Source organism: Calonectris borealis, unplaced genomic scaffold, assembly GCF_964195595.1.
Source record: "Calonectris borealis unplaced genomic scaffold, bCalBor7.hap1.2 HAP1_SCAFFOLD_58, whole genome shotgun sequence".
NCBI lineage: Eukaryota > Metazoa > Chordata > Aves > Procellariiformes > Procellariidae > Calonectris > Calonectris borealis.
In genome coordinates, this window is record NW_027441464.1 from 1,064,553 (window position 1) to 1,090,914 (window position 26,362).

The 26,362-nt window shown below is 48.9% G+C and overlaps 1 protein-coding gene across 1 annotated transcript in view; it reads left to right on the forward strand.

Annotated features, from left to right (window-relative positions):
* LOC142076487 (uncharacterized) overlaps window positions 1-22,932 on the forward strand; it is a 45,055-nt gene extending 22,123 nt beyond the window's left edge. Inside the window, exons 2-13 of the mRNA XM_075138771.1 lie at window positions 9,055-9,248; window positions 11,399-11,526; window positions 11,731-11,900; window positions 12,671-12,850; window positions 13,509-13,643; window positions 13,985-14,116; window positions 14,555-14,704; window positions 16,602-19,097; window positions 19,811-19,966; window positions 20,393-20,500; window positions 20,655-20,705; window positions 22,601-22,932. Of these exons, the coding sequence (XP_074994872.1) occupies window positions 9,055-9,248; window positions 11,399-11,526; window positions 11,731-11,900; window positions 12,671-12,850; window positions 13,509-13,643; window positions 13,985-14,116; window positions 14,555-14,704; window positions 16,602-19,097; window positions 19,811-19,966; window positions 20,393-20,500; window positions 20,655-20,705; window positions 22,601-22,771 (4,071 nt within the window). The 3' untranslated portion in view covers window positions 22,772-22,932. The remainder of the gene's footprint in view (window positions 1-9,054; window positions 9,249-11,398; window positions 11,527-11,730; window positions 11,901-12,670; window positions 12,851-13,508; window positions 13,644-13,984; window positions 14,117-14,554; window positions 14,705-16,601; window positions 19,098-19,810; window positions 19,967-20,392; window positions 20,501-20,654; window positions 20,706-22,600) is intronic.
* The last annotated feature ends 3,430 nt before the right edge of the window (window positions 22,933-26,362 follow it).

A 26,362-nucleotide genomic window follows, 5' to 3' on the forward strand; every position in this document is an offset into this window, starting at 1 on the left:
CAACTGCATGTCCTTACCTTTACCAAACACTGCAGCAACTAATTTGCATGTGAACATCACTGCTTAGGGCAGGAGAAATGACGGCTAGAGTTTGTTTCCCTGTTAGAAAACATGGAAAGAGATCACAGGGGCAGATTCCACAGATGGAAGCTGCACAACTTTCTGCCCCACTGCCAAAGGCTCTGGCATCTGAAGGAACCTAATATTGCCTCCATGATCTGCTCTTTGTTTATGGTGTTTCTCTAACAAATGGCATTTTAAACACCACCTCACAGCGTCTGCGTGCCTTTCTTAGTGGGGACATAACAAACCAGAACCTCCGGGTACAAAACAACCACCAAGTCACGTGCCTGCTGCTGGCTCTCAGGTTCTCAGCAGAAGGGAATGTCAGAGCCAACACCCCAGCCCTGTGCCTGCTGATGGCCAATCACTCAAGGAGATTGGAGACTAAGGGGGCCTCACACTCCCCTTCACGGCCATGTGCCTCCTGCTGGCCAATGAGCCCCTCAGACACAATTGATAACATAATAACATCCCAACCCACCAGCCTCCTTGTGGCCTATCAGCCCACTAGACAGAAGTGACCTCACCATGATCTCCCAAGCCGCGTGCCTGCTGCTGGCCTTTCAGCTTCTGGGATTGACCCGGCCAAGCCCTGTGCCTGCCCCTGTCCCCTCAGTTACTGAGGTGGAAAGGAAGTGACAACCCATACCCAACGCCTCTTCCCGGGTTGGCCTACCAGGTAATGAGGGGGCGTGGGGGAAGCTGTGGGTAGAAGGAGTGACCCCTGGCAGGGCAGGGCAGGGTCCTTCTGCTGCCAGGAGGGTGCTGTGTGATACAGGGCTGCTCACAGCTCCACATCACCCCCAGGGACACATCTGAGTGCAATCGTCCTCCAGCTGAAGGAGCTGCCAGCACCGGGCAGCTGAGCCCAGGACTGGTGGGCAGACTGGCCGTCCTCGCTCGGCACTAAGGGACAGTCCCTTTGCCTCTCAGCACCCGCAATGTTTCATGTGGAGTGCAGCAGAAATGCCAACAATTTCTGCCTTAAAAACACTCCTCAGGTGTGGTGGGGCAACTAGAACAGAATAAACCCAACAAACCCCCCCAGCTCTGCTCTGCAGTCAGGTGCGTTGGGAGCAACAATGCTGCAAAGCTCTTTGATGCCCTGAGTGGTTTTAATCTGGGATCTCTCCTGTTTCCTATTTGCCTATTGCTGGAGGGCAGGACTGACTCCTGCAGAGCCCCCAGCAGAGCTCCCAGCTCCCTGGGCACCCTCAGCCAGCACCATCCAGACGTTATGGAAGCAACCTGCCAAAGGTCTTCCTGAAAGGGGACAGGCAGTTTGGGATGGGGGGCAGGGGGAGGTTCTATGAGAAATGAAGAAGATTTTGCTCAGAGAAGTCTCCCCTAAATTGCCACTGCCTTTTCCTCCTTGGACAGGTTCACATGCCCAGAGGGACCAAATGTCCAATGGCAGCTCCATCACCCAGTTCCTCCTCCTGGCCTTCGCAGACACGCAGGAGCTGCAGCTCTTGCACTTCTGGCTCTTCCTGGGCATCTACCTGGCTGCCCTCCTGGGCAACGGCCTCATCATCACTGCCATAGCCTGCGACCACCGCCTGCACACCCTGTCGTGGTTTAACCTGGCAGGCAGCCAAATACCACGCAGCCGCTCACTCACTCCCCCCGCCCCCCCAGTGGGACGGGGAGAGAATCGGAAGGGTAGGAGTGAGAAAAACTCGTGGGTTGAGATAAAGACAGTTTAATAGAACAGAAAAGGGAGAATAATGATAATAAATAATGATAGAATATACAAAATGAGTGATACACAATGCAATTGCTCACCACCCGCACTGACCGATAACCAAGTAGCGATCGGTACTTCCTGGATCACACCTACCGTTCATATACTGAGCATTACGTCACATGATATGGAATACCCCATTGGCCAGCTGGGCTGGCTGTCCTGATTATGTTCCCTCCCATCTTGTGTACCTAGCTCAGTCAGTAGGCACGGGAGCTGTCCTTGGACTAGGAGGGCACTTAGCAACAACTGAAAACATCAGTGTGTTATCAACATTCTCCTCATACTAAATCCAAACACAGCACTAGGAAGAAATTTAACCCTATCCCAGCTGAAACTAGGACAGTATCCACCCCTTATTCCATACCATTTATGTTATGCTTAGGTCTCACTTTTTTCGATACCTTTCAATTAATCACCACTATCTTTTTTATATATATATACATATATAATACATATACATACATACATACATATAATACATATACATACATATATATACATAAATATATATAAATGTCCATTGAGTTCTTTTAGTCCACAACTTTGGGCTCCATCTGTCATAACAGTCTTTCAGGACCAGAAGGATGGTGTGTGGAGTTGGGCTGTTGCAGTGTTGGGCTGTTGCATTCTGAAGCCAGTTCTCATTTCGGTACTGCTGCACTCGTTCAGTTCTATCATCGTTGCACTTTGCTCGGTTTCATCGGAGTTAGTTCATTCTTCATTAATCTGGGTGATTTTCACTGCTACACCATTGATAGCAACCATAGAAATAATGATATACAATATCATATAACAATTGACATTATAAAATTCAGTTCATTGGCTATTTTCACCCAAAATCAAATCCCCTTGAGGTACACACCGGACTTGCCCATCCTTTCGCATCACCCACCAAGTGCACCCAGGTCCTTGAGCAAAAGCAATCCCATGGATGGGTTTTCCCTTGCCAGAGGCAGGAGTAACCCAGACTGTCTTCCCCAGCATATTTCTTATGTGCACAACAGGGACTTTATCTCCATCTACAGTACGTAAGAGTCTTGATTGGGCAGGGCCAGCTCGATTAACAGACCCCCTAGTGTTGACTAACCAGGTGGCTTTTGCTAAATGTGTATCCCAATGCTTGAATGTCCCACCACCCATTGCCCTCAGTGTTGTCTTTAGCAGCCCGTTGTATCGTTCGATTTTCCCGGAGGCTGGTGCATGGTAGGGGATGTGATAGACCCACTCAATGCCATGCTCTTTGGCCCAGGTGTCTATGAGAGTGTTTCGGAAATGAGTCCCGTTGTCTGACTCAATTCTTTCTGGGGTGCCATGTCGCCACAGGACTTGCTTTTCAAGGCCCAGGATGGTGTTCCGGGCAGTGGCATGGGGCACAGGGTATGTTTCTAGCCAGCCGGTGGTTGCTTCCACCATGGTGAGCACAAAGCGTTTGCCGTGCCGGGTGTGTGGGAGTGTGATATAATCAATCTGCCAGGCCTCCCCATATTTGTATTTCAACCATCGTCCCCCATACCAAAGAGGCTTTACTCGCTTGGCTTGTTTGATTGCAGCGCACGTTTCACATTCATGGATAACCTGTGCAATAGCGTCCATGGTCAAGTCCACCCCTCGATCACGAGCCCATCTATATGTTGCATCTCTTCCTTGATGGCCTGAGGCATCATGGGCCCACCGAGCTATAAATAATTCACCCTTATGTTGCCAGTCCAAATCCATCTGGGCCACTTCAATCTTAGCAGCCTGGTCCACCTGCTGATTGTTTTGATGTTCTTCAGTGGCCCGACTCTTGGGTACGTGAGCATCTATGTGACGTACTTTTACAACCAGGTTCTCTACTCGGACAGCAATATCTTGCCACAATGCGGCAGCCCAGATGGGTTTACCTCTGCGCTGCCAGTTGTTCTGCTTCCACTGCTGCAACCACCCCCACAGGGCATTTGCCACCATCCATGAGTCAGTATAGAGATAGAGTACTGGCCATTTTTCTCGTTCAGCAATGTCCAAGGCCAGCTGGATGGCTTTCACCTCTGCAAACTGGCTCGATTCACCTTCTCCTTCAGCAGTTTCTGCAACTTGGCGTATAGGACTCCATACAGCAGCTTTCCACCTCCGATGCTTTCCCACAAGGCGACAGGACCCATCAGTGAACAGGGCATATTGCTTCTCGCTTTCTGGTAGTTTATTATACAGTGGGGCTTCTTCAGCACGTGTCACCTCCTCCTCTGGGGTTATTCCAAAATCTTTGCCTTCTGGCCAGTTCGTGATCACCTCCAAGATTCCTGGGCGACTGGGGTTTCCTATTCGGGCCCGTTGTGTGATCAGTGCGACCCACTTACTCCACGTAGCATCGGTTGCATGATGTGTAGAGGGGACCCTCCCTTTGAACATCCAGCCCAGCACCGGCAGTCGGGGTGCCAGGAGGAGCTGTGCTTCAGTACCAACCACTTCCGAAGCAGCTCGAACCCCTTCATATGCTGCCAATATCTCCTTCTCAGTTGGAGTGTAGCGGGCCTCCGATCCTCTGTATCCCCGACTCCAGAACCCTAAGGGTTGACCTCGAGTCTCCCCTGGTGCTTTCTGCCAGAGGCTCCAGGTAGGACCATTCTCCCCGGCTGCGGTGTAGAGCACATTCTTCACATCTTGTCCTGCCCGGACTGGCCCAAGCGCTACTGCATGAACTATCTCCTGTTTAATTTGTTCAAAGGCTTGTTGTTGCTCAGGGCCCCATCTGAAGTCGTTCTTCTTCCTGGTCACTTGATAGAGAGGGCTTACAATCAGGCTGTAATCTGGAATATGCATTCTCCAAAAGCCCACAACGCCTAAGAAAGCTTGTGTTTCCCTTTTGCTAGTTGGTGGGGACATGGCTGTTATTTTGTTGATCACATCCATTGGGATCTGACGACGTCCGTCTTGCCATTTTATTCCTAAAAACTGGATCTCCTGTGCAGGTCCCTTGACCTTACTTTGTTTTATGGCAAAACCGGCTTTCAGAAGGATTTGAATTATTCTCTCCCCTTTCTCAAAAACTTCCTCTGCTGTGTTGCCCCACACGATGATGTCATCAATGTATTGCAGGTGTTCTGGAGCCTCACCCTGTTCCAGTACGGTGTGAATTAGTCCATGGCAAATGGTAGGGCTGTGTTTCCACCCCTGGGGCAGTCAGTTCCAGGTGTACTGGACGCCCCTCCAAGTGAAAGCAAACTGTGGCCTGCACTCTGCTGCCAAAGGGATGGAGAAGAAGGCATTAGCAATGTCAATGGTGGCGTACCACTTGGCTGCCTTTGACTCCAGTTCGTATTGAAGTTCTAGCATGTCCGGCACGGCAGCACTCAGTGGCGGCGTGACTTCGTTCAGGCCACGGTAGTCTACTGTTAGTCTCCACTCTCCATTGGACTTTCGCACTGGCCATATGAGACTGTTGAAGGGTGAGCGAGTCTTGCTGATCACTCCTTGGCACTCCAATCGACAAATCAGCTCATGGATGGGGATCAGGGAGTCTCGGTTGGTGCGGTATTGCCGCCGGTGCACTGTTGTGGTAGCAATTGGTACTTGTTGTTCTTCAACCCTCAACAACCCCACAACATAAGAGTCCTCTGAGAGACCGGGCAAGGTGGACAGCTGTTTAATTTCCTCCGTCTCCAGGGCAGCTATACCAAAAGCCCACCGATACCCTTTTGGGTCCTTAAAATACCGTCTCCTGAGGTAGTCTATGCCAAGGATGCACGGAGCCTCTGGGCCAGTCACAATGGGGTGCTTCTGCCACTCGTTCCCGGTTAGGCTCACTTCGGCCTCCAACACAGTTAACTCTTGGGATCCCCCTGTCACTCCAGAAATACAAATGGGTTCTGCCCCTTTATAGCTTGATGGCATTAGGGTGCACTGTGCACCAGTGTCTACGAGAGCCTTATACTCCTGTGGCTCTGATGTGCCAGGCCATCGAATCCACACAGTCCAGTAAACCCGGTCGTCCCTTTCCTCCACCTGGCCGGAGGCAGGGCCCCTCTAGTTCTGGTCATAATATCCGCTTCTCACTTCTTGCAAACGTGAGTCAAGAATTCCTTCATTACAGTCCAAAGTAAGATCAGCCCTTCTACTCTGTCTGGGGAACTGTTCACTGGAAACTGGACTGTCGTGAGACAGGGTTTTCCTGAAAACTGGAGCAGCATTTTTCCTGAGAGAACCCCCTTGTGTGATTGTTTTTCCTTGCAACTCACGTACACGTGCCTCTAGGGTCAAGGTAGGTTTTCCATCCCACTGCCTCATGTCCTCTCCGTGGTCACGCAGGTAAAACCACAGGGTGCCCCGTGGTGTGTACTTTCGATATCCTCTCTCTTGAGGAGAAAAACGCTGACTCCTAATGGCTGAGATACTGGTCCGTACAGGTGGAGAATAGGACCTATCGTCTTTGAGTTGCTGGACCTCTCGGGATAGTTTCTCTACAGCTGAGACAAGGGAGGAGGAGATAGTTTCTTCGAAATCCCGAAGTCTGTTAACCACCTCATCCACCGTTGGTGCTTCTTCCTCTTTCCAGCACAGTACTGCCAACGAACTGGCATACGATGCTGGTGCGCTCCGTACCAACTTCTGCCACATGGGTCGCGTGCACTGGACGTCATCTGGATCTTTGGGTGTTCGGGCGTCATCCAGGTCACTATAAACCACCTCCAGCACGCCTAGTTCTCTCAGGTACTGGATACCTCTCTCCATAGTGGTCCATTTGCTTGGGCGATATATAACATCTTCCTTGAAGGGATACCTTTCCTTTACGCCTGACAGCAGTCGCCTCCAGAGGCTGAGGACCTGTGTCCTTTTTCCGATTGCTTTGTCAATACCCGCTTCCCTAGCAAGGGATCCCAGCTGTTTGGCCTCCTTCCCCTCTAATTCCAGGCTACTGGCCCCATTATCCCAGCATCGGAGCAGCCAGGTAACAATATGCTCGCCTGGACGACGGCTGAAATCTTTCCGCATATCTCGCAGCTCACTCAGGGATAGGGATCGGGTGGTTTCCGTCTCATTTATGAGTTCTTCCTCTTCCTCCTCCTCTCCTCGTGATGTCCCTGCTCTTTCATCATCCCTTTCTAAATGACCTGATCTCCGCTTCCAAGATTTCCTCTTCTGTACAGGGGCAATGGATACCAGCAAGGATTGGTCCTCTGGTTCAGCTGTAGTGCCTGTTGCTGGGGTTTGGGTAGCTGCAGTGCTTGTCATGGGGGTTGGAGTAATTGTAGTGCCTGTTGCCGGAGCTTGAGTGGCTGCAGTGCTTGTCGCAGGGGTTGGAGAAGCTACGGTGACTGTTGCTGGGGTTTGAGTAGCCACAGGGGTTGTCATGGGGGTTGGAGTAGCCGCAGTGCCTGTCGTGGGGTTTTGAGTAGCCACCGTGTCTGTAGCCGCCCCCGAGACTCGCCGCTCCGCCCGCCCCAATGAGGCACCGCTGCTTGCCCTCCCTCTTTTCTTGTTCCTGAGGGTTGATCTCTGGACAGTATTCCTGAATAGTTGTTTAACCCTAAACAAGGCCTGAACCACATTCAGGAGACATAGCAATATGAACATGCTTGTTTGAACATCCCAAGGATATTCAAAATTCTCAGGGAATATTGTGGACATCTTTGTGAAGAGGATAGAAGAAAAAGGAGTTTCTGACGATATGGAAGGGAAGATGAACAAGTGGGAGAGAGTGTCCCATCCCGTCTCCCCCTTAAATTCATTCTCCGAGGAGGAACAAGTGCAATTACCAATAATTTCTAAGAGGTGGTTCCCGAGGTACAGAAATGACGGCAGTACTGAGTACAGATACCAGATTAGACTTATGACCAATGATTTTATCACCTCATAAAACAGCAACAAAATGATAATCTTGGCCCAGTTCCGACTGATGATAAACAGCACAAAAGGGAACACATACTGCAAGCAAGGTATTACATGACCCAACATTGAGAGCCAGCTCCAAAACTTTGACAGCCAATACATCAACATTGTGACCAATCAATATAATGGATGCTTATAACAATTTTGCCTTAACACACTTTGGTCAGATCTATCGTTATCTCAACCCTTTGAGCCCCACGTTGGGCGCCAAAAAAGGACTGTCGTGGTTTAACCTGGCAGGCAGCCAAATACCACGCAGCCGCTCACTCACTCCCCCCGCCCCCCCAGCGGGACGGGGAGAGAATCGGAAGGGTAAGAGTGAGAAAAAACTCGTGGGTTGAGATAAAGACAGTTTAATAGAACAGAAAAGGGAGAATAATGATAATAAATAATGATAGAATATACAAAATGAGTGATACACAATGCAATTGCTCACCACCCGCACTGACCGATAACCAAGTAGCGATCGGCACTTCCTGGATCACGTCTACCCTTCATATACTGAGCATGACGTCACATGGTATGGAATACCCCATTGGCCAGCTGGGCTGGCTGTCCTGATTATGTTCCCTCCCATCTCGTGTACCTAGCTCAGTCAGTAGGCACGGGAGCTGTCCTTGGGCTAGGAGGGCACTTAGCAACAACTGAAAACATCAGTGTGTTATCAACATTCTCCTCATACTAAATCCAAAACACAGCACTAGGAAGAAATTTAACCCTATCCCTGCCGAAACTAGGACAGTATATTAGACAACTTCTTTGTGTCAGACAAGTAAACAGTATTGTTGACATGAACTACTGTACAAATAGAGTCTACCATCTCTTTGGCCGCACCAGACAGGCTTTCATAAATCCCTAAAGGACACTGCTCACCACAGGGGCTGTTGCCCTGCCAAGCATCACCTCCTTGCATCCAACTGCTTTATGCGCTAAAGTAGGTGACACTTTGATCCTTTTTTTTTCCTAGAAGGAGAAACCATGTGTATTTCCACTTTCTTCAGCAAGCAAAGTTGCTTTTGCGCAAACTTTCCTGAAAATTTCCAGCACTGGAATAGATTCTGATAGAATTTTAGTTTGCAGGGTGGCAGTTCCGGAAAGTGCAGTACTTCTGCATGAGAACACGTAGTCTGGGGTATGTACGTTTGTCCTGAAGGAGCTGTCTGGTCCCAGGCTACCCAGCAGGGCCTTACACATCACTTCCAAGTGAACAGTCCCAGTGCCTTTTGGCAGCCCAGTGCGGTACAGAGCAGGTGCTCTTAAACTTTCAGCCCAGAAAGTGCAGGGGCTTTTTCTCCTCCAGGAGATTCAGCAGTGGCACTGGCTGGCTCTGGACAGAACTCCAGAGAAAGGACTCTGACTGTATTTTGTCCCACTTTCAGGTTTACCGCCAGCAAGAGTCAGCTAGCAGTGGTCTGGAGCAGTTGCGCCAGGGGTCCTCTCGCCAAGGGCGTGCACTGGCCAAGGTGTCCGAAGAGAAGGAATTGCTGGTGCGTGAGAAGGCTGCCCTAGAGGTGCGACTGGCAGCCACGGAGTGGAACAGACAAGGCCTTTCGGAGCAGCTGGCAGAGGCCAGGTAAAGGCAGGGAGGAGACCCTAGGCAATTATAAAGGTGGTAATCATTGCACGGGGGTTTATTGCATCCTCTCCGCTTTTCAGATGCTTTCACTGTCCGCCGACAGGAAACGGAAGAATCTCGAGCAAAAAAAACCCAACACTATAGCATGATTTGAATGTTATTTTTCTGACAGCGAAAGCTAACAAAGCTCTCCTGAGCCTTGGGCTCACGTTTATGCCCCCTTGCACATTCCTGTGTGAAGTCCAAAGCAAGCCAATATAATTCCTCAGTATCTGGTACCTTGCCTCTGCATTGAGTAATACTTAAACCACGCAGATGTTTACAGAAACCTGAAGCTTCTCTCTGGTTTTGGTTTCTTGTTCTGTGCGTTTGAAGATAGGTCTTTCCTTAGCAAGTAGTTTGACATGGGATCTTCAGAATTCAAGGCTATTACATTCGGACATTGTGAGTAGGACACTGCCATTTAGGGTGAAGCTAGAGGCTCGTGCTGAAAATCTTGAGGGCCTTCTGTCTCTAAGCTAACTCTTGTTACCTATGGTGCAGGACCTAGGGTTGGTTACACCAGCAGCAGGGAAACCTCTTTTGAATTCTCGCCAGTCTTCGGGAGTTCTTGCCCCTCACTGATGTCTGGGTCCTTACTCCTTACCACTGTGCTGTTTAGAGACAGACGTCATGGAGAAGTTACACAGGGAAGGAACAAGATTCTGTCCTTCTGTTGTATCAGGTTTCTAAGATCAAATGCGACAAGTTTGCGTTTCCAAAAAAAAAAAAACCCACCCCCAAAACAACCCAAGGTATCGAGATGTTTGTCCTCCTCTTCGGTGTTTTTTAGAAGACTCCTGAACTTGCAGAGCTGTACAAATGATGTTTGTCATGCTTCTTGACTTTTACGCTTTACCACTCCAGAGTACGTTGTTAGCGAGGCTGATGAACACCCTTTTGACTCAGCCTGTTTCTTGAGAGCTGCTGCTTCTTCTGAGCTCCAGCTTCTCTTATTCGATCCAGCTGAATTATGCTTTGTCAATTATTGGGCTGTAGCAACTATTCTTGCCAGGTGTTGTTCTCAAGAGCCTTTTGTTGTCACAGTTTTGGACTCTATCTTTTCTGTTCTGTTTTAGAGGCTGACTTTGGCTTATCCTTAAAATGGAGCATAGTTACTTTGCCAGAGATTGGCGTAATCAGAAATATGTGCTTGTTCTCCTTCTTGAAGATACATCCTCCATTGTCCATCAAAGTTGGGGCGCTCAGGCGCCCCTGTACCCTGAAGGATGCTGTCCTGATTGCATCCCTGTACTAGTGAGGCAGGGCTGTGTATTGTAGGAACCTGGCACACAGGACGCTGCGTTAGATCAGGGAGGTAACTTCAGCTCCTGGTTCCAGAATCCCGTGTGTCATACGCAGCCGTCAGTTGAAGTCTGTGGATGTAACGGTTTGCCTCTGCAGTACTACAACTTCCATTTTAAAGAGCGACGAGTCATTTGGGCTACTGCCTACTTCATTAGTAACGCTTAAAGAAAAGTAGCAAGTTTTTCTCTTGAACTTCCAACAGTTTAAACTGAAGGATACCCGTCTCTCCTTTCAGGTAGTCCTTGTTCAGGTAAAATCTAGTTCAGATTTCTTCCAAATGCTGCTACAAGCATGAGGTTTTATTGTATCATCTGATGTATTTCTTTAGACCCTTTTAAATATAGGGAGTCTGGAGAATTACCTACACTAGGAACAGCATTGAAAAGTCACGAGTCAGCCAGGGAAATGCTCCTATTCTGTGCCCCTGCAGACAACTTGGAAGTGCTGATGAGATGAGGGCTGTGAGCAGAGGCTGGGCTTTTGCTTGCTGGCACAGACCTTGTGGGCACGGCTACCCGTATGTCATAGATCAGAGAACGGCAATTTAAGAGTTGGCTGTTGAGATCAAATTTGGCCGGGCTTTCTGCGTTACGCTAGGTCGTAAGTAAAGCCTGGGCATCCCCTCGGAGGGGCCTGCATTGCTATTTTAAATGGCAGAGGTATGCTTTCTGTATACAAGTTTCCACGCAACCCATTTTCCGTACTCACGGGTAGGGATCTTGAACGACTTCTCACTGCAGTAACTCCCTGTGGGTGTCAGGAGCAAGAAACTCATTTCTCCCCGTATTTGCAACTCGTAGGTCAGTGAAGGAGACCCTGGAATCCAGCCTGTTTGAGGCGCACCAGCACTTATCTCAGCTGGAGATCGCCAGGAGTCAGCTCGAAATCCAACTTCACGCAGCCACTCAGGCCAAGGAGGTGATACGAGGTGAGAGCCTCGTGTGCTTTGTTTCTGGTGATCCCCCTGCCTAGGGAAGGTGGTATAAAAAGAGCTCTCTGTCCGCAGTGCTTCTGAGGAGTGAAGGAGCTGGAGACAGATCCCTCCTGCACTGAAATTGAAATGGCTTAAGGTCAGTGAAGTCAGAAGCCCTGTTTGTGTAGGCACTGAATCTTGCCGTTTGTGTGTTTGCAGGGGAAGTGAAGTGCCTTCAACGTGAGCTGGAAGCAGAGAGATCTCTAATGAGGCGGGCACGGGAAAACATGGCACAAGAGCTCTTGCAGACAGAGCGGCAGTACGACAGCACCCTCAGGCTTCGGCAAACTGATCACGAGGTGGAAATAAACAAGCTCCTGCAAGACCTGGTAGGAAACAATGTGCTTTTGAATTCTTCAAACAAGCTTTGTGGGCTGGCTTTAGAAGAGTAACAGCCTGAGAAAGGTGCGAAGTGGCAGCAATCATCTGTCATAGGCCACACGTGGCTAGGTCGGGCAGCAGAGCCAGTGGCTCGTACTTGAAGGCACGTGAAGACCCACAGGACTATGTTGGGACGGTAACTGCAGCCACAGATTCAGGGACGCGTTCAGCAGAAGGTTGGGCGGTCCCCACCCAAAGCATGGCAGCAAAGGGGTAGGATCTTACCAGGCTCCTGTCTACCATGAAGTAGACTCCTTACATTGCTGCCAGCTGCAGTCACGGGAACTTTGTTCCTTCCTTTCTGTCCTCTCACGGTTGACGGAGGTATTTGGGCTTAAAGCATACGGAACAGGCCCCTTGTTCCTGGTACTTCAGTTCGTGGCCTGTCTTGTGACTAGCGCATCGGGGTGCTGGCCCCTTTCTCACCCTGCAGTCCATCTGCATCTTTTCGTTGATGAGAACGGAGTTGAGCTTTGAAAATCGAGACTCTGAGAACAGAGAGAAATCCCGAGGAGGGAGGTGCTAGGAGGCAGGCTGCCATCAGAGAGGGGAAGGTAACATCTCCTTTGAAGTTCCTTGACAGGACGTGATTTACGGAGGGCTCGAAGACACTACTGTGCACTGTTGAGGTGGGGGTTTGTGGGAGGGATGACGCTTCACATTTTCTTGAGGAGCTTGGCTGGGACTCCATCCTGACGTCTTTTCCTCCCCTCATCAGGCAAGCGAGCGGGAAGGGCACCGTTCAGAGCTACAGGAGATGCTGGAGCAATGGGAAAAGGAGAAGGCAGAGACAGAAAGGGAGCACGAGGAGACGCTCTTTGATATGAAGCAGAAAGTTGCCACCATGCAAGCTCAGCAAGAAGAGGAACGAACTAGAGTCGAAAATGCCAAGCAAGAGGTAAAGACTGTGAAAGGAGAATTTGTGTGGTTTTTTTACTCTTCTGGGCTCCTTATTGGCAGTGCTTCTCTGGACACTGTCCGTCTGGGTAGAAGTGTCTCTTGGATGCCCCTTTGTAAGCAAAGAGGTGCTTTAGCAACGACGAGAGCTTTGTGCCATGAGGGAGAGGGCCTCTAAATCGAGAGGCTACCAGAGCGTAGGTTTTAAGAAAGGCAGGGAGCGCGTTGCAGGCCTGAAGAGAACATGAACACCGTAACCGTGTCTCACAATGAGTGAGCTCGCAAAGGAAGCCGCCTGCACAGCAAGGAGAGAGCTGGCTGGTTATCGGGCTGCTAACTAGGTGCGAAAGTCGCTATTGAAAGACAAACAGGACACAGCAGAAGACGAGGGATGCCCTCAGCGGCAAGGCGAGACACTTGAGAAATGCCACACGTTTTCCTGATGGATGACTACGAGCTTGTTGAAGATTCAATCACGGGTGGACCCTGTTTGTACTGCCAGTCTCACTTAGGAATCTGTGCCTCCAAGCGGGCAGATAATGACCTAGGAGACCAGCAGCACAGTGCTTTGAGAACGTGTGAGCCCGTCGGTCTTTGATTCTTACCTCTCAAATTTTGTATGGGAAGTTTAAATCCGTCTTCTCTATATTTCTGTGCAGGTCCTGCTAGAAAAGGAGCGTGAGAGGGACGCTTTATTAGAGGCGCTACTCCAAACTCAGGGAGAGCTAAGAGAAGCCCGCCAGCAGCTAGAGCAGCTCAGGCAGGAGGTGGAAGAGCAGCGAGAGACTGGGCAGGTAAGCCTGACTAGTAGGGTAGGTTGAAGGAACAGGCCGTTGGCAATGGGACGTAAGCTGAGAGAGAGGCTGAGGGCGCCAGGTGACAGAGTGCAGGGCAGTAACGAGGAAATAAAACATAAGTGCTGCGCCTGAGGAGGCAAGGACTACTGCAGGCACTGAAAGCACGGAGCCTGGTAAGCTCCGGAGATCAGCAACGGGAAGGAAGGGTTACAAGGGAAGCCGAGCTGGGTAGAAAAGCAGAAAGAAGTGGCTGAATGAATGTGCTTTTGAGACAGAAAGAGGAAAAAGCTGGGCCCGATGGCAGCTCCCAGTAGCTTGCTCTCCCTTTGTGTTTACAGAACGTCAGAGAAAAGCTGCAAGGAGAGCTGCAGGAAACTCGCAGTAAGATCAAGGCAGTGGAGGAGCGGCACCAAACCGTCAAAGAGGAAATGAATATCCTTCTTCAGCAGAGGGATGCTCTACAAAAACAGGTGACTGAAACAGCAGTAGCTACTGCAGTCACCAGACAGGTGGTGTCTCCCCTTCTTGCCTTTCCATCGCAGAGCAGCAGGCTGATGGGGTAATGCCTCTGACTGCCATCATGCTGTGGTCTCCATCTCAGCTGGTCTGAAGGAGACTTACCGGCCAGCTGAATCTCAGCTCCTCCCTGGACAGATGGGCTAGTCCTTTTGCCTGTTTGCCAGTAATCATCAGAATGGATTTCTGCTGGTCCTGTTTTTTTAAGGTGGTTTTTCAGATGAACGTGGTGACCCACCTAGATTTTTAAACAAGTCGGCTGTATCCGTTTGAATCTGGTACTCTCATGATAGGGTGAAATTCAAAGTGTCCTTTCCCTTTCCTCACAGTACATGATATGGCTGACAGTGACAAGCTGCAGTCTCTGACTGCTTTGTTGTGTTTTACTTGAGGTGGAAGAGTTGACATCCCAGCTAGCAGCCTCCGAAGAGTGCCTAAAGAAGGAGGCTATGACTCTGCATCAAGAGGTGGCGTCTCTGGAAAGGAAACTCGAGAGCACTGAGAAGCAAAGAAAGGAGGTCCTGGTGAGGCTGTCAGATGCCGTAAAGGGCCATTTCTTACACATTTTTTGGCCTTCTGTTAATCCTTCTAAGGAACAACTTTTTCCAGTGGAGAGCTGATTTTGGGCGGTCTTGTACAGGTTCAGTCCAAATCTGAGAAGATACAGAGTACGCAAATGCTGACCAAGTTTCCCTCATTTTCCCCTTCCTTCCACTCAGCATTCCTTGTTTCCCAGACTTTTGCCATGTAGCTGAATTAGCAGGGTCATCACCTTGGGTAAGAGAAGACAGGCCAGAAAGGAGGGATAGTTAAGATGACCTGTATCACAAACTATGTGGAGAGACCACTCAGCACCACAGGAGCAGAAGAGTGTTATTTATAGCAGTGGTTGTTTTTTGGTTTAACTTTTCCAATTGCATTCTTCTGAATGAGCAGGAAAAGATGCTGTAGTCATATAAAACTCAGTTCCGATTCAGGGTGTTTATTTTCCTCAATTCTGAAAATTCTGGCGGAAAAGGACCTGGGGGTGCTGGTCGACAGCCGGCTGAACATGAGCCAGCAGTGTGCCCAGGTGGCCAAGGCGGCCAACGGCATCCTGGCCTGTATCAGAAACAGCGTGGCCAGCAGGAGCAGGGAATTGGTCGTGGCCCTGTGCTCGGCACTGGTGAGGCCGCACCTCGAATCCTGTGTTCGGTTTTGGGCCCCTCACTACAAGACAGACACGGAGATGCTGGGGCACGTCCAGAGAAGGGCAATGAAGCTGGGGAAGGGTCTGGAGAACAAGTCTGATGGGGAGCGAACTGGAGTTGTTTAGTCTGGAGAAAAGGAGGCTTGCTACAACTCCCTGAAAGGAGGTTGTAGCGAGGTGGGTGTCGGTCTCTTCTCCCAAGTAACAAGCGATAGGATGAGAGGAAACGGCCTCAAGTTGCACCAGGGGAGGTTTAGATTGGATATTAGGAAACATTTCTTCACTGAAAGGGTTCTCAAGCATTGGAACGGGCTGCCCAGGGAAGTGGTTGAGTCGCCGTCCCTGGAGGTATTTAAAAGACGTGTAGACGTGGTGCTTAGGGACATGGTTTAGTGGTGGATGTGGCAGTGTTAGGGTAACGGTCGGACTCGATGATCTTCAAGGTCTTTTCCCACCTAAACGAGTCTACGATTCCATGATTTCTGCCCTCGAAGCTTTAGTCAAAGTAATTTTCAAACTTATCTCTATTTAAATTGCATGTTTTGGGCAATTATTTGTGTCCACTTCCATATTTAGATTTCTAAATATCTGGATCTGGAAAAAGGGGTGAGAAGACAAAGTTTGCCAGTCACAGAAAGCTGTTCCACATTGCCCATCTGAGAGCAGACAATGGGGAAAAAATAGAGACATTTGATTAACAAAAGTGCTGATCCAGATAAATATGTATGGCTGCGAGGGGAAAACTCGTCCTGATTTCAAACACAGAATGACAGACTGCGATCTGACCATTACTCCTTCAAGAGGGGACAGTGGGGTTCTAGAAGATGGTACCATGAAAACTCTACACAGAAGAGGTCCAAAAAAAAAAGACCCCCCAAAATTGGGAAATCAAATGTTGGGGTTGTTCTCTCTTCCCTTTCTTCCCTAATGGAGAGAACATCATCAAGCCACTGCCTAAATCGTGCCTAGTCTGGACTGTAAATCCTGGCTGCAGTTCTGGCGGCTCCTCCCCAAAAGAACACACTAGAGCTAGAAGAGGTTCAGAGAAGGGCAAAGAGGAAGATGGGACTGGCTGAGTAAGCTGGGAAAGACGCAACCTAAAGGGTGGCACAGGAAGGGTCTACAACATCCTGAGAGGCAGGGAGAGAGGGGGCAGCCCTTGACTGCCACTGAAGCCGGAGTTCAAATCTGGTACGACAAGCAAACCTATATGGATGGAATTATTGAATCTTTTTCTCACTGTTTTGCAGCATGAACGGGACAGACTGCAAGCAGTTAAAGAAAAACTGGTATGGGAGGTAAAACTTCTTCAGGAATCAGTCACAGCCTCTGAAACCCGAGCAAATACAGCCACAGATGTGACTCACTGCCTTGAACAAGAACTTCAAACGACGTTGTCCATCTTAAAAATGAAAAACGAGGAAGTGGAAATGCAGTGGGAGAAAATCCGGATGCTCCAGAAAGAGGCAGCACAGGGAAAAGCTTTGCAGGAGACTCTCACTCATATGACTGCCATCCTGTCAGAGAGGGAGGGAGAAATGAAGTTGTACCAGGAGCAGGTGAGAATGCTGGAAAAGCAGAAAGAAATGCATAAAACTACTCTCGCTCACGTTATTAAGGACATAACAGAGAAAAACGAGAAGATGGAAGCCCAGCAAGAACAGATACGGGACCTGGAGAAGCAGCAAGAAAAACAAAGGATTGCTGTAAGCAAAATGAGCAGAGACCTGCAAGAGAGAGACCGGGAGATCAGATCCCAGCAAGAACAGATACGGGACCTGGAGAAGCAGCGAGAAATGCAGAGGGCTGCTGTGAGCAAGGTGAGCAAAGAGCTGGAGGAGAGAGACCAGGAGATCAAATCGCAGGAGGGGAAAAGAATGATTCTAGAACAACACGGTGCATCACAAGCGAGAAATCTGCAGGTGGATCTTGATCATATGAAAGGCAACTTGAAGGAGAAAAACTTAGAGCTTGTGCCTCTGACTCAGCAGATCCAAGAACTGGAAATGGAGAGAGCGCAGGTGCAATCTCTGCACGCGAGCCTTGAACACCTGAGGGCAGTTCTTAAGGACAGAGAGAGCGAGTGTGATTCTCCAAGGGATCCGTTAAGACTCTGGCAGCAGTACAAGGAACAGCAAGAGGGGTACCTGCAAGAGCTTCATGGTAAAGTAGAAAAGATGACACTTTCTTTATCTGAAAAAGATCAAGAGCTTGAGTCACAACAAAAGCAAATCCAGGAAGCTGAAGAAGTCATGGAAATGCAGTTAAGGGCTGTCCGTGACCAGCTGGAGCAGACCTTAGAAACCTTAAAAGAGAAGGACAGACTCGTAGACATCCAAAAGCAACGAACAAGGAGCTGTGAGGAGAAAACAGGAGAACAGATGAATGTCGTACGCAGAGACTTGGAATACACTGCGGCAATACTGAAAGAGAAGAATTTTGTGATTGAATCTCAGAAGGAGCTGATTGAGACCTTCCAAAACCAAGAACAAGACTCTGAACAGCAGAAGGAAATTCTGCAGCGTCTTCAAGTGGCACTAGAGGAAAAAGAGCAAGAAATTTTATCCCTTAGAAAGCGATGTGAGGCATGCGAGGAGAAGGAGGAAAAGCATGAAGCTGAGCAAACAAATCCTCAAGCAACCAAACTGACTCTGAAAGAAAGAGAAGAAAAGATAGGGGTTCTGGAGGAGGCTATCTCTAAGCTTCAACAGCAAAAGGAGGAGGCAGCGATGCAGACTAAAGCTATACTGCGAAAACTAGAATACGCTGAATCTTCCCTAGAAGCTAGAGATCGAGAGATAGCGTCTTTGCAAGAGCATGTCCAGGACCTTCGAGAGCAGAAGGAGTTAGAAGGCAAGCAGGATCTAGACAAAATGAGCCAAATATGGAAGGAGAACCGTTTGGAGTTCCTCAAGCAGACAGAGCAAATGAACGCATTGCGGCTTCGTGGCGAAAGCATGAAAGCAGCACTAGCAGCATGCCAGAAGACGGTGACTCTGCTTGAGGAAGTGGTGAGGAAGAGAGACGAAGACAACGAAACTCTCATGCAAAAAGTCCAGCGCCAAGAAGAAGAACTGAAGACCTTGCAGAATCTCCAGTTTAGGCAAACGGAGGAGAACGAAGAGGTTAGACATCCCAGAGAGCAAGAGAAGCTCCTGGAAGAAGCCTTGCGTGAGAGGGAACGAGAGACCAAGGCTCAAGGTGAGCAAAAAGAAGAGGAAGTGAGAGCTCTTCGGGAAGATCTCCAGCACGTTCAGCTGACTCTGACAAAGAAGGATGAGGAGATCAAGTACCAGAGAGAGAGAGTCGGGTATTTAGAGGAGACTCTGACAGGGAGAGAACAAGAGCTTAGGAGGCTGAGTAAACTCCTGAAACAATTAACATCAGCTTTGCGATGGAAAGATGACGAGGAGACCCTAAAGAAACAGATCCAGAAACTCCAAAAATGGGAGGAAGAGGAAGCAGAGAAGAGGAGAGTTCTCCAGGAGAGAGACCGTTCCTTGCAAAGGCAGAAGGAGCTAACCCAACAACTGGAAGATGAGCGGAAAGCAAAGGGGGAAGAATTGGAGTGTGTGGTTGCTGTTTTGAAGCAGACTGAAAGCAGAGAAGTCAAATGGAAAGAGAAAGCACAAGCACTGACTCTTGCCCTTACCAAGAGTGAAATGGCCAATGGGACTTTGAGGGAAGAAGTAGCCGTCCTGCAGAGCATGGTTTCAGAGAGGGACATGGACCGGTTTCATGATCAGGTAGGCGGTGTGGTTTATCATCAGTCCACTAAAATGTCTATAAAGGATTCTAATGACTGTATATTCCCATAAATACGTGACCTGCTTGGCCAAAGAAACTATGATTGCAGCCAGCAGGCTTGCCTGTCTGTGTAGCTCCGGCCAGAGACCATTCACCGGCTAGAATGTTTTCTGTCAAGCCCAGAGCTCCTGAAAGAACTACGGAGCTTGTTGTTAAAATTAACTCAAGCCCAAAAGTTGGGGATGGGTAATTGGTTCTCTCCTATCCAGGCAAGCTTAGCCAACATGTCGTGGTTAGGATTTGGCATGGAAAGGAAAGGGCACAGCTGACCAAACTAATGTACCAAACTCTGCAGAATTTTGTAACGATGGCTGAACGGCAGCTACACTGATGGTGCTTTCAGAGATTTAGATTTCTGAGGTACAGGTTTTCCAGTGTATTAAAAATAACGGAATTCGTACCATTGCCTGATCAGGCTTCATTGTGCCGCAGTCCAAAAAGCATGAAGGCAAATTTGTGTGGATTTCTCCAAGGTGATCTGGAGGAGGGCCCTGGGAAGAGAGTGTGTTGCTTTGGCCTGTGGACCAGGAGGAGAAGAAGGGACTTAGCACTGTCCGTTCCTGAGTCCGGTCACTCTCCCCGACTGGTTGATTCTGGCCCTTCTAACCTTTATGCGGCACCAGCTCACGTCATCTCCTCTCTGAATACCCAGCAGGCTGTTGCAGAGGGGGAGCAGCTATCATGGCTCTCGGAGAAGAGAATCCTGTCGCAGCGGCTGGAATGTCTGCAGCGAGCAGTTGCAAGGCAGGAACTTGAGAAGACTGAGCTGAAGCAACTCAACGCTGAGCTCAGGAGGACTCTTGAGCAGGTGAAACAGGCTTTCACTGCCTCTGCAAAGCCTCACGGTCCTCTGGAACACAACACGTTTCCACAGAGAGCACTTTGGAGTCCTCTGCTTGTTTCCTTCCCTCGCCCGCTTTTCCCTGTGGACACACACTTTCGTATTTTCTCTCTCTTCTGGCAGCCCATTGCCTTCACAAGTGCACATTCACTCCGGTGCCACCCTTCTTGCCCCCGTGTCCCCACAGACACACATTTGACACTCTTGTGTCAGGAGCTGTTTCCTCTTGCTCTTTCTCTTCCACGGTCTACTTCGAGTGTTTCTTGCCCCCGACGTTCTCTGGTGCCCTCAACAGTCTCTGAACAGAAATCTCCTTGCCATGATGTCCAGAGGTCCTTTTGCTCCTTGGTCGGCGGCAGGTTTCTGTGACCCTTTCTCCTGTCCAACGTGCAGGTGGAACGTGAACGGAGGAGTCTGAAGAGATGTTGTAGGGGTCCGTCGCTGCCAGATGCGGGCGGATTTTCTCTCTCTGACCAGCACAAGATGCCTGCTTCTAGACAGGTGAGAACAGAACCTTACTTGGTGGGAGGAGGGTCTGGCCATAGAGAGGAACAATGGCAGCAACCCCCCAGCGTAGACCTCATAGAAGTCGGATACAGACCGTGGCCCTGGCCAAACTGGAGACGAAAAAGAAACCCTTGTGTTTTCTTCACAGGAGGAGTCTCACGCGCGCTGCAGTCGTCGATTAGCTGAGTTGCAGAACCAGGTGAGGAGTAGGAAAGCTCTCATCAAAAGCTGCTGTGGCTGTGCTGACGGGCACAACTTTGCACGATGCTAGAGCCCGAGTTTTGTTTGGCTGTCAGGAAGCGAGTACACCAGGCAGTGGAAATACCCCGTCAGACACATCTGTTGGCCATGGCCAACAGCATCATTCACCTCGGTCTAGTCTCCGACTTGCCTAAAGGTCAGGCATGGTGGGAGAGGGATTGGAGGAAATTCAGAAAACTGGAACTCGCCGGAAAGTAGAGAATATTCTAGGGATGTTCCCCTTGAGTCTTACTCGTCTTGTTGACCCTTCCTATTTTCCCTTGGCTCAATTAACAGTGGAGCTTGCATCATATTAGAGCTCCAGGGATGTGAGGCAGCGCCAGAGCTTACAGCCTTCCGGCAGTCGTTAGTCTCGTGTTGCTATTCTGTGCTAATCACGATCCCAATATCGGACTGAGTCAGAGACCTAAACGCTCCATGGCCATTTGTTTTATCAGCATAAGAATGTACATCCCAGCTCCTGAACCCTGCTGCGTCCTTGGACAGTGGTATTGGCAGTAGCAGCAGTCGCCAGCCTTCTCCTCTGGGTACTTCTATGGGTCTGGTACACCCGGGCTCCCTGAGGAGGTGAATCTTCACAGGTGTTGAGGGCAAAATGCACGTAGGATTTATGTGAGTGAAGTGCATGACGCTCAGCTCTGGCAAGTGAGCCGAGAATACTGCTGAAGCCATCAAGTTGTATCTTAAGGACGTTTTCACCAGGAAGCCTCCGTGTCTGAAGTCCCTCTGACGTCTTACTTGCCGTGTGCACTACGGGCTTCTAATTCAGCACCGCGCATTCCCCTTCTGGAGCTGGCTGCCTGCGTTTCGCACCTCGTCTGCTCTAGATGCTTAGCAGATCAGGGTCCCCCTTTCCATCTGGTTTGGCTTTATGTGGACAGACCTCGGTATTGTGATTCAAACGTAGCAGGTTCCATAAGCCATAAAACTCCTTGAGGAATTGCTTCTGTTATTTGAGTTCACTTGCCGAGAAGGAATATTTTCATATTGCTGGCTTGAGGTTGGGGATCGCATTCCCGTGTGGACCACAGCCCTTGGCAAAGCACGCGTCACTCTGAAAAGAGAGGAAGACCTCTCACCTGAGCTGTTTTCCCCAAAAGGGCAGAGCACCGAGCGCTGCTCCCAGTGCTGGCAACTCCTCCGCTCCAAAGCAGGCAGAGGGCAACATGCCAGAGCCCCTGTGGCTGCTCTGCACTGCAAACCTCACCGGAGGTGAGAGCAGCTGGGTCCCTCCACCAAGAAGCCCCGCAGGCACAACCCCGTGTTGCCAGGAAAGAGGACAGTTTGAGGCTTTGCAAGGCCTCAGCAGTCCTTTAGGGCTCATTTCCCCCCTGGGCTTAGTTCATCGCATTATGCTCTGCTCAGTGGTGAAATGCTCTGACGTTAGGAGAAATGAGAGTTTGCTCCCTCGTCATGCGCTAGCTGACAAGTCTTTCACCTAGATCATAGCAGGACGGTTCTTCACTACCTTGTGTAGCCAGTAGTGCTCCTGCTGAGGAAAAAGCATGTGGAACTAAGGTGTCAGTAGCCCAAATCTCTCTTTTGATAAAAAGAGTGGGGTTACGAAATCCTGTAGGAACCTCTGTCTTCAATATACGGGCGATGTCTCGGTGTTGTACGTGCGAACGGTACGCCAGAAAGAAGCCTGGATTGTTGGTAATCTAAGTTCAGTCGGGGTGACTCTGGGAACCTGTTCCTTCCCGTTCCCCAGGGACAAAGCGTCTGCAAGGGCTGGAGTTCGAGGGTGCGTCTTCCCCGGCAGCCGGTACCGTGGAGCTACGGATGGTCCTCACAGTGCGGGCGTGTCTGAGCTCAGCCTTTTGCCTCTTTCAGGTGTCCCTTGTGCGGACGCAGCTGGCCCAAGACTGCTGTGCAAAGACCAGGCAGGAGCTGTCGGACCTTCACCACGAGCTGTCTTGCTCCTTAGCAGCTGTGGTCCGGGAGCCCAAGGCTGCTGTTCCCGAAGCAGAGACTGGGAAGCTGGGTCAGCCTCTGAACCTGTAGAGGAACGGCTGCAGCATCGCGGGGTTCCTGTCCTGTGCCCTTGGCAGGAATGTGTTGTGTTTTGCTGCGGGAAATGGGGGTGCATTGGTTCTGTTTGCATTTGGAAGCATCTCCTAGCGACCGTGATTTTTAAACTTTTTTGTAATAAAAGACGTTTTGCAGGACTGCACTTTTTCAGCAGGAAGAAGCAAGGGGTAGGTAAATACGTGGCTTAGGAAAAGATTCTACGAGTTTCTTACTTGCAGAAGTAAGCCATTACGAGCTGTTGTCTGATTGAAGCTCTTGAGTTCGTAGCGGTTCCCTGTGAGGAGAGAGGGAATACCCTGAGGATAACTGCTCTGACTATTAAAGACTGAGGCAAAGAAGACGTTAAGTACCTCAGCCTTTTCCTCGTCCTCGGTGGCAATGTTTGCCCCCGCATCCAATAAGGCATGGAGATTCTCCTTGGCTCTCTCTTTGTCATTAATATATTTGTAAAAACATTTTTTGTTGTCTCTCACGACAGTGGCCAGGTTGAGTTCTAGCTGGGCTTTTGCCTTTCTCATTTTCTCTCTGCATGACCTTACGAGATCCCTGTACTCTTCCTGAGTTGCCTGCCCCTTCTTCCACACCTGATAAACTCTCCTTTTTTTCCTGAGTCCCAGCCAGAGCTCCCCATTCGGCCAGGCCAGTTGTCCTCCCCGTGGATGTGGTCTACCTGGACTTCAGTACAGCCTTTGACACTGTCTCCCACAGCATTCTCCTAGAGAAGCTGGCGGCTCACGGCCTAGACAGGTCCACTCTTCGCTGGGTAAAAAACTGGCTGGACGGCCGAGCCCAGAGAGTTGTGGTGAAGGGAGTTAAATCCAGTTGGTGGCCGGTCACGAGCGGTGTTCCCCAGGGCTCAGTACTGAGGCTGGTCCTGTTCAATATCTTTATCAATGATCTGGATGAGGGGATCGAGTGCTCCCTCAGTCAGTTTGCAGATGACACCAAGTTGTGCGGGAGTGTTGATCTGCTGGAGGGTAGGAAGGCTCTGCAGAGGGACCTGGACAGGCTGGGTCGATGGACCGAGGCCAATGTATGAGGTTCAACAAGGCCAAGTGCCGGGTCCTGCACTTGGGCCACAACAACCCCAGGCAACGCTACAGGCTTGGGGAAGAGTGGCTGGAAAGTGCCCAGAGGAAAAGGACCTGGGGGTGCTGATTGACAGCCGGCTGAACATGAGCCGGCAGTGTGCCCAGGTGGCCAAGAAGGCCAGTGGCATCCTGGCCTGCATCAGAAATAGTGTGGCCAGCAGGAGCAGGGAGGTGATCGTGCCCCTGTACTGGGCACTGGTGGGGCCGCACCTCGAATACTGTGTTCAGTTTTGGGCCCCTCACTATAAGGACATCGGGGTGCTGGAGCGTGTCCAGAGGAGGGCAACGAAGCTGGTGAAGGGCCTGGAGCACAAGTCTGATGGGGAGCGGCTGAGGGAACTGGGGGTGTTTAGTCTGGAGAAGAGAAGGCTGAGGGGAGACCTCATCGCGCTCTACAACTACCTGAAAGGAGGTTGTAGCGAGGTGGGTGTTGGTCTCTTCTCCCAAGTAACAAGCGATAGGACGAGAGGAAATGGCCTCAAGTTGCGCCAAGGGAGGTTTAGATTGGACATTAGGAGAAATTTCTTTACTGAAAGAGCGGTCAGGCCTTGGAAAAGGCTGCCCAGGGAAGTGGAGTCACCATCCCTGGAGGTATTTAAAAGACGTGTAGATGTGGCACTTAGGGACATGGTTTAGTGGTTATGGTGGTGTTGGGTTGATCGTTGGACTCAATGATCTTAGAGGTCTTTTCCAACCTTAATGATTCTATGATTCTACCATACCAACAAACCATACCATAGAAACCATGCAATACATGCAATACAATACAAACTATACCATAGAAACAATACATACCATACAGTACATACCATACAATCGTACCAAACCATACAATACAAAATACAATACAATACAAAATACAACACAAATGCAACACTACACATACAATACAATAAATAGCTTACCTGTCCTGGTTTTGGCTGGGATAGGGTTAAATTTCTTCCTAGTGCTGTGTTTTGGATTTAGTATGAGGAGAATGTTGATAACACACTGATGTTTTCAGTTGTTGCTAAGTGCCCTCCTAGCCCAAGGACAGCTCCCGTGCCTACTGACTGAGCTAGGTACACAAGGTGGGAGGGAACATAATCAGGACAGCCAGTCCAGCTGGCCAATGGGGTATTCCATATCATGTGACGTCATGCTCAGTATATGAAGGGTAGGCGTGATCCAGGAAGTACCGATCGCTACTTGGTTATCGGTCAGCACGGGTGGTGAGCAATTGCGTTGTGCATCACTCATTTTGTATGTTTTATCATTATCATAATTATTTTCCCTTTTTCAGTTCTATTAAACTGTCTTTATCTCAACCCACGAGTTTTTCTCACTCTTACCCTTCCGATTCTCTCCCCGTCCCGCTGGGGGTGGGGGGAGTGAGTGAGCGGCTGCGTGGTATTTGGCTGCCTGCCAGGTTAAACCACGACAATTCCATACAAACAATACAAAATACTGTACAAAATACGATCTATACAATGCAATTCAAAGACTACAATACAAAAAATACAGTACGATACAAAATGCAATATATACAATACAGCCTATAGCCCTCCATCCCAGAACTCCCAGACTCATTCCACCAAGTCTCTCTAATACCAATGAATACACAATAGGATACAATACATATTGTATATATTCTTCTACAAAATAGTCTACAATACCACAGTACAATACAAAACAAACTGAAGTACAATACAAGCCATGCAATACAAGCCGTACAATACAAGCCATACCACCCATAAAATACAATACATAAGTATTACAATACAAAATACATTACAATACATACAATATGATAAATACCATACAATACAGTACGTAAAATACAATACAAAATAAATTACAATGGAATAAAAACAATACAAAATACAAAATACCAAATACCATACACACAGTACCATACATTACATGCGCTAAATACAATACATATAATACAAAATACAATACAAAACAAAACACAATACAATACCATAACATACAATACCATACCATACCATACAACAGATACCATACAATACAAAATACAATAAAGTACAATAAAACCCATACCATATAATACATACAATACTTACCAAAAATAAATACCATACTCTACAGTACAATACATACAATAAAATAAATGCCATATCATAGAATAGAACACAAAATATACAATACAAACAATACAGTGCAAGATAAAATAGAATGAAATACAACACAATACACACAACAGACAAAACAGAATACAACTAAATACAAACAATGCAATACAATATATTAGAGAATACTTTACATAGCATACATTACATATCATCCTTTACATACCATACTATATTCTACAGACAATACATATAATACAATACGAAATACAATGCAATACAAAATACAATACAACATATTATGTACAACACATACAATAAATACCATACCATGCAATACTATACAATTCATACCATATGTACCATACTACACAATATAAAATACAATACATACAATGCAT